This window comes from Hypanus sabinus, chromosome 6 (genome assembly GCF_030144855.1).
Source record: "Hypanus sabinus isolate sHypSab1 chromosome 6, sHypSab1.hap1, whole genome shotgun sequence".
In the NCBI taxonomy this organism is placed as follows: Eukaryota; Metazoa; Chordata; class Chondrichthyes; order Myliobatiformes; family Dasyatidae; genus Hypanus; species Hypanus sabinus.
The window spans coordinates 19,308,730-19,316,547 of record NC_082711.1 but is presented as its reverse complement, the minus strand read 5'-3'; the positions used below and the strand labels follow the sequence as shown (position 1 = coordinate 19,316,547).

The window sequence follows — 7,818 nt, the reverse complement described above, 5'->3', positions numbered from 1 at the left end:
CTGATGACACCACTGCTGTGGGCCATATCAAAGGTGGTGATAAATCAGCGTACAGGAGGGAGATTGAAAATTTAGTCGAGTAGTGTAATAACAACAATCTCTTACTCAATGTCACTAAGACCCAGGAACTGATTGTAGACTTCAGGAGAGGGAAATCAGAGGTCCATGAGCCAGTGCTCTCTGGAGGATTAGAGGTGGAAAGGATTAGTAACTTTAAATTCCTGGATGTCACTATCTCAGAGAACCTGTCCTGGACCCATCATATAAGTATAATTGCAAATAAAGCACAACAGAACCTCTGCTTCATCAGGAGTCTGCGGAGATTCGGCGTGACATCAAAGAACCTTGGCAAACTTCTATAGAAGTGTAGTGGAAGGTGTATTAACTGGCTGCATTATGGCCTGGCATGGGAACACCAAAGCCTTTGAGCAGAAAATCCTACAAAAGGTCGTGGATTCATCACGGGTAAAGCCCTCCCAACCACTGAGCACATCTACATGAAACGTTGCCGTAGAAAAGCAACATCCACTATCAAAGATCCTCACCACCCAGCCATGCTCTTTTCTCATTGCTGCCATCAGGTAGAAGGTACAGGAGCCTCAGGACTCGCACCACCAGGTTCAGGAACAGTTACTACCCCTCGACCTTCAGGCTCTTGGACAAAAGTGGATTCACATTCTATTTCTGGTTTTCCCACAACCAATAGTGTCTTTATCTTGTTATTTCATTCTCTCATTATTTATTGCTGTCTATTTATATTCACATTTGCGCAGTTTGTTGTTCATTGATCCTGTTTACAGTTACTGTTCTGTAGACTTGCTGAGCATGCCCACAGGAAAATGAACCTCAGGTTGTATGTGGTGACATGAATGTACTCTGATAATAAATTTTTCTTTGAACTGTGCTGTTGTATATTCTATGTCCTAGTGCAAAGAGGTCGCAGTGTTGCTATATACTCGTAGTGGTTAGATTGGTTCAAGAACAGAATGGATGAAGGGAAGCAGTTGTTCTTGAACCTAGTCTGGTGGTACTTTAATCTTCTGTGCCTACTGCCTGATGGTAGCTGCAAGAAGATGGCATGGCCCAGACAGTGGGGATTTTGCTTGTCTCTTAGAGGCAGTGCCTGATGTCATGATGGACGGGAGGGATGCGCCCATGATGTATCGGGCTGAGATGATGAGGAATTTCTTTAGCCAGAGAGTGGTAACTCTATAGAATTAATTGACACAGATGGCTGAGGAGGCAAAGTCTTGCGGGTATATTTAAAGCGGAGGTTGATAGTAAGGAATTCAAAGATTACAGGGAAGAGAGAGAAAAGGGTTGAAAGGGTTAATAAATTAGCCACCATGGAATGCTGGAGCAGACTGGATGGGCTGAATGGCCTAATTCTGCTCCTGCGTCCTATTGTCTTGCGGAGTCTAATACTCTCTGCAATAGATATTCAGGGACTCGGAAACAGTTAGTGGTGCTGAGGTAAAAGATCAGTAAAGAAAGATGGAGCAGATATCAGGGACTTAATGGCCTCTCCCTGCTCTCAGTTTACACACCTGTCTTCTTTCTTTCCTCAGATCATTTTCTATGAGGGGAAATATTTCACCGGCAGGAAGCTGGAGGTGTTTGGAGAATGTGATAATTTCCAGGACCAGGGCTTCATGAACAGAGTGAATTCAATCCGGGTAGAGAGCAGTGCATGGATCTGCTACGATCACCCTGACCTCAAGGGGCTCCAGTACATCCTGGAGCGAGGGGACTACCCCGACTTTCACCGGTGGAACGCTCACAATGACCACATGGCCTCCTGCCGGCCTGTCAAGATGGTATGTTATAACTTCCCCACCTTCTCCATTTTCAGTCCAATAGACTGTGCCCAATTACTTACCTGTCCAGCCCCATCGATGTGCATCTGAACCATAGTTCTCTTTACTCCTCCTGCCCGTGTGCTTACCCAAACCCACATCCACCGCTTGTGCTGGAAGCTCATTCCACACTCTCACCGCCCTCTGAGTGAAGAAGTTCCCCTCAAACACTTTACCTTTACCACCCTAACAGGATGGGCCAAAGGGATTGATTGTTGCTCTTTGTCAAATCAGGTCCCCAGGAAACAGATGGACCGGGACTTTCCCAAGAGTAACTCGCGCTCACCGTTTCTTTCTCTCTGCCTCTTTAGCACGGTGAACATTACAAGATAGAGCTGTTTGAAAACTGCAATTTTAACGGTCAGTGTGTGGAGTTCTGCAACGACTGCCCTTTCCTGCAAGGCCAAGGCTGGACCAAAACTTGTGTCAACTCAATCAAGGTCTATGGTGATGGAGCGTGAGTAGATGTTATTATTCCACTTCGTAGCTGAGAACGTGTTCAGTTATAATCAACTCAAGGTGTTGATAAGTGGCATGGATAAAGACAGCATAACTTGCTGAAAGTCAGTCAGGTAAATCTTCTTCTTGCTTGTGACAGGATAGAAAGGGTTACCAATATGAGGAGTGTTTGATGGCTCTGGGCCTGTAATCGCAGGTGTTCAGAAGAAAGAGGGGGGATCTCATTGAAACCTACTGAATATTGAAAGGCCTAGATAGAGTGGATGTGGGAGGATGTTTCCAGTAGTGGGGAAGTCTAGGACCAGAGGATTCAATCTCAGAATAGAAGGATGTCCCTTTAGAACAGAGCTGAGGAGGAATTTCTTAAGCCAGAGGGTGGTGAGTTTGTGGAATTCATTGCCATAGAAAGTCGTGAAGGCCAAATCATTAGGTATATTTAAAGTAGAGTTTGATAGGTTCTTAAATAGTAAGGACCTTTGTTATGGGGAGAAGGCAGGAGAATGGGTTTGGGAGGGATAATGAATGAGCCATGATGGAATAGCAGAGAGGACTCAATGGCCTGAATGGCCTTATTCTGCTCCTATGCCTTATGGTCTCATGGTGACCAATGCTGGTGCTGGCCAAACAGAGAGAGAGAGAGAGACAATAGAACAACACTGCCTCTTCATGGAATAATTAGGAACAGAAAGCCGTTCCCGATGTTCTTGCAGGCCAGGTCTCTCAGAGAGCTGCATAATTAACCCTTTCCTCATCTAATCGCCTCAGGAGTCTTCCTTTTGTCATGGGCCAATTTTTAACATCTTCCCCCTCCCCCCCCCCATCTCCGCACATTCCCGCTTGATGAAACAATAACCTTGTTTCTTATCCACAAGGCTGTGGGGCAGTTTCAGCCATTTGTTTCTATATCTACTTACAGCATAGAACATGACAGCACAGGCCCTTCAGCCCACAATGTTGTGCTGACCGTTTAGCCTGCTCCAAGATCAATCTAACCCTTCCCTCACACATTGCCCTCTGGTTTTCATTCATCCATGTGCCTATCTAAGAGTTTCTTAAATGCCCCTAACGTATCTAATAATATCTAATTCATCCTTCCTCAGTGCTCTGCCACTCTTAAGACCATATGACATAGGAGCAGAATTAGGCCATTCGGCCCATCAAGCGCTCTGCCATTCCATCATGGCTGATTTATTATCCCTCTCAATCCTATTCTCCTGCCTTCTCCCCGTTATCTTTGACACCCTTATTATCAAGAACCTATCAGCCTCCACTTTAAGTATACCCAATGACTTGGCCTCCACTGGTATATATTCAATTCTCATTCACAGCTCTCTATCAGATCCTCTTCACTAACCCGCTCACGTAGCGCATTCTGGGTCATGAGAACTCACTGAGTAAAAAGAAGTTCTCCTCATTTTCCTCATTCATGTTGTGGGCAGCAGGGAGCCCAGTGGTCAGTGCCAGCAATCACCATCAGGGTTCAATTCCCACTGCTGTCCCTAAGGTGTTTGTACGCTCTCCCGTGTTGGTTTCCACACACGTTCCAACGACCCACAAGTTGGGGTTAGTGAGTTGTGGACAGTGGCGACTCCTGAGGGCAGCCTCCAAAACCGTCCTCGGACTGTGTCGGTTGTTGATGCAAACCATGCATTTCATTGTGTGTTTCGATGAATATATGGCAAATAAAGCTAATTTTTATTTCTTCCCTCCAACACCTCTGGTCTTTACACCAAGTATCTTAAACCTGTTGGTCACTTGAGCAAAGAGTTTGTGCCTGATATCAGCATCTGCAGTCTCTTGTGTCTGTACGACTGATTACTCACATCTCTATCACTGGAAACACCTCTTGCCCAGTTATTTATTTTTAAAAATTTATTAAGAGATACAGCACGATACCAGGCCCTTCCTGAGCTGCCCAGTTAAACCCAGGTGACCAACCGATCTACTAACTGGAACATGAGTGGATTGTGGGAGAAAACCCACGTGGTCACGGGGAGAATGGGCAGACTCCTGACTGGAGCTGAACACAGACCACTGGCGCTATAATAGCATTACGCTGCTGTGTCACTTCATCTATTTGATCTTTACCTCTCTCAACTGTGAAAAGCTCAACTAAATCTCCCCATAAACTGAGAGATGAACAGAATGGAAACTGGTCCACTATCCGTGCCAAATGCCCACTATCCGTGCCAAATACCCACTATCTGTGCCAAATGCTCACTATCTGTACCAACCGCCCATTATCTGTGCCAAATGCCCACTATCCATGCCAAATGCCCACTATCTGTGCCAAATACCCACACACTAAACATTCATCAATCCCAGTTTTCGTTCTCCTCGGATTCTCATCAACTCCACCAATACCATCCCTCCACAGTGCCCCATAGTCATACTATACACCTACACATGGATCGATGCTGATTGATGTCCCAAGAGACACTGGGACACATCATCAGTGATGTAACTTGGGGTCATTGGCTGTTTTGTGTCTTTCAATGTCTGAACCAGGCAACCTGGCCATGGTTAATCAGACCCTGGCTTGTGTCCCAGCAGCGCTGGTCCACGGTCACACCACCCGATCCACAGCCATCCGGAGGCTCGCTCAGCAGCCTCTGTGACTGTCCTGATGGCTTTTTTCTTTGCAGCCCCGGTAATTTCAACGAGAGATTCTGCACAGTGAGCAGCCAGCAAAACCTGTGCAAGCTTGCGTCGTACCCTCCATCCCTGTCTCTGGCATTGCTTTACCAGCTCCTGATATTTGGCCTTCTTGCGTTCAAACACCTCTTCAATCCAGTCTTCCTAAGGAACCGTCAGTTCGACCATGGCCAGCTGCTTCGAGGTTTCTGACGGAACCTGGGCCTCAGGGATGATGATGATGTGATGCAGTTAAGGAACTTCGGTTGCTTGCCAAGATTGGCTTTCAGTTGCTAGTCAGACGCTGCGGCGAGCAAGCCTGCAGGGGATCTGGGCTGAGGCAATGGTTGGTCTTCAGATTTGACGAAGGCTTTCAGGGTTGGCAGAGATGTCTACTGTCGTTAATGGCTGAGTTGGTACTTTCTGCCACTGCCTTCATGGAGCTAGCGGCAGTGGTCTTCTCCCAGGGCTTTTGGGTAGCTGCTAAGGATAATTTACAGTGGTTGAGTAATCTCCCAAACTCTACGTGTGAGCGAAGAAGACACTCGGAGGAAACCTCAGCGGTCACGGTGTGCAAACTTCACACAGACAACAGGACTGAAGCTGCACCATTAAACTCTTAAACAGTACCTGAAGAGCCTTCACCTGTGGGGATATAACTCAGGGCGGGCGGTACACGAGAAATTCTACAGGCGCTGGAAATCCAAAGTGTGAGGAACTCAACAGGTTGGGCAGCATCAATGCAGATGAACAAACAGTTGATGTTTCGGACCAAGACTGGAAAGGAAGGGGGGAAGATGCTAGACTAAAAAGGTGAGGCAGGAGAAGGAGGCTAGCTGGAGGTGATAGGTGAAGCCAGGAGAGTGGGAAAGATACAGGGCTGGAGAGGAAGTAATCTGATAGGGAGGAGAAAGGGAAGGAGGAGACCCGGGGAGGTGAAAGGCAGATGAGAAGAGGTAAGAGGCCAGTGTGGGGATTAGAAAAAGATGGAAGGGGGGAGGATTTCTTTTTAACTGAAGGAGAAATCGATAGTCATACCATAAAGTTGGAGGCTATCCAGAGGGAATATAAGGTGTTGCTCCTCCACTTTGAGGGTGGCCTCATCTTGGCACAAGAGGAGGCCATGGACCGACACGTCATAACGGGAATGAGATTGGGAATTAAAATGTTCAGCTGCTGGGAAGAATGCTTCTGGTGGATAGTGCGGAGGTGCTCAATGAAGCGGTCTCCCAATTTACGATGGGTCTCACCAATGTGGAGGAGGCCATATCGGGAGCTAACACGGTAAATCCAGTTTTGGTAGTGATGGGACAACAAAGGACTTTTGGGATATACTGTAGCAGTACTTTCTTAAGTACGTCTCCATTGAAACTCTTTGATGCCAAATAGGGTGCCTGCAACACCTGAATGTTTTGTAATGGTTCCATCAATTTCTGTTTCTGTAAAAGACAAACTCCTGCTTCTGTAAGCTTGCACTGTGTATAACTGAGTTAAAGGGGAAGAGTGAAACGCTTGGGAGTTTATTCCATGGACTGCAGGAGAATGAGAGGAGGTTTTATAGAGCGAGAGGCATGCGCTGGCACTGAAATGGGCGCCAAGGAGATTTACATACATAGCACATAGTACATACAAGAGGATTACAGTTATGAGGTGAGACTCTGTATATATTGTTTAGTTTGGAACAAAGGAGAACGAGGAAAGATTTAATTGTGCGCAGTGCTATGAAAGGACTAGAGAGATTAAATAGACAAGGTCTATTTCCCTTATCAGAGAGGTCAGTAACTGGGGGTGGGGCAGAGATGTGTAAATCAGCAGAAGGATGAGAGGGGATTTGAGAGAAAAGCTGTTTCATCCAGCAAGCAGCGAGGTTTTGAAACGTACTGAGAGAGTGATAAAGGAGTAAATGATTAAACAGTACCTCGTGAGCCTTAACCTGTGGGTCCGTGATGAAGTGTGGTTTGTAAAATGAGAAGTCCAGTTGTGGAAGTGATGGGTTTCAGGAGCTGGAGAAGGTCATTCTACTCTTCTAAACATGTCCTACCTGTGGCCTGGTTAGAGCATGGCTGGTCTATACCATGGAGCCATTAACTTGCCTTTACTCCACATTGGAAGAGTACAGCACAGGAAGAGGCCCTTCAGCCCACAGTACCTGTGCTGACCGTGATGCCAACTTAAACTGTTGCCACCTGTCTACACATGGTCCATATTTACCACCCTCCTCCCATAACTTTTTATTCCTTTTCTTTTAGTACTTTGCCAATCTCCTCACTACACGAAGGGCAGATTGCTGACTCAACCCAACTGCCTTTTTAGCAATATTCAAGGGACTGGAGCATTTGTCAACTCAAGGGTTGTTTAAGAAGAGCCACAAGAGATGCTGGAATCTGGAGTAGTAATCAATCTGCCAGAGGATCTGTCAGCTGAGCAGCATGGGTGGGGTGGGGGGGGGGGAAGGAATTGTCGAATATTTCAGGTGAGGTATTTCTTTCCCCCAGTAGATGCTGCTTGACCTGCTGAGTTCCTCTGAGACGGCTTGTTGCTTAAGAGAATCTGTGTCTCTGTTAAAAGGAGTAGCTGATGTTCTAAGGGGAAGAAGGAAAAAGCAGTTCATGTTACCTGGTGTTTTATTGCCTTTTAATTCCTCACCATTTCTCCTCTCCAACGCTCAGCTGGGTTTTGTACGAGGAGCCCAACTACCGGGGGAGGATGTATATCGTGGAACGAGGGTACTACCATTCCCACACAGAGTGGCAAGCACAGAACGGCAACGTCCAGTCCATGAGGAGAGTGGTCAACTACTTTTAGCAAGGGGTATTCGTCCATTCATCAGTGATAAACCTCACCGTCTACACAGCAATCTGAAAAATAA

The 7,818-nt window shown here is 46.5% G+C and overlaps 1 protein-coding gene across 2 annotated transcripts in view; it reads left to right on the top strand.

Moving 5' to 3' along the window:
• The window catches only part of LOC132394968 (gamma-crystallin N-like), a 28,702-nt gene extending 20,884 nt beyond the window's left edge, over positions 1–7,818 (top strand). For both annotated transcript variants that reach the window (XM_059971309.1, XM_059971308.1), the window contains exons 2-4: positions 1,569–1,817; positions 2,168–2,313; positions 7,619–7,818. In XM_059971309.1, coding sequence (XP_059827292.1) covers positions 1,653–1,817; positions 2,168–2,313; positions 7,619–7,754 — 447 coding nt within the window. In that variant the 5' untranslated portion in view covers positions 1,569–1,652 and the 3' untranslated portion in view covers positions 7,755–7,818. The remainder of the gene's footprint in view (positions 1–1,568; positions 1,818–2,167; positions 2,314–7,618) is intronic.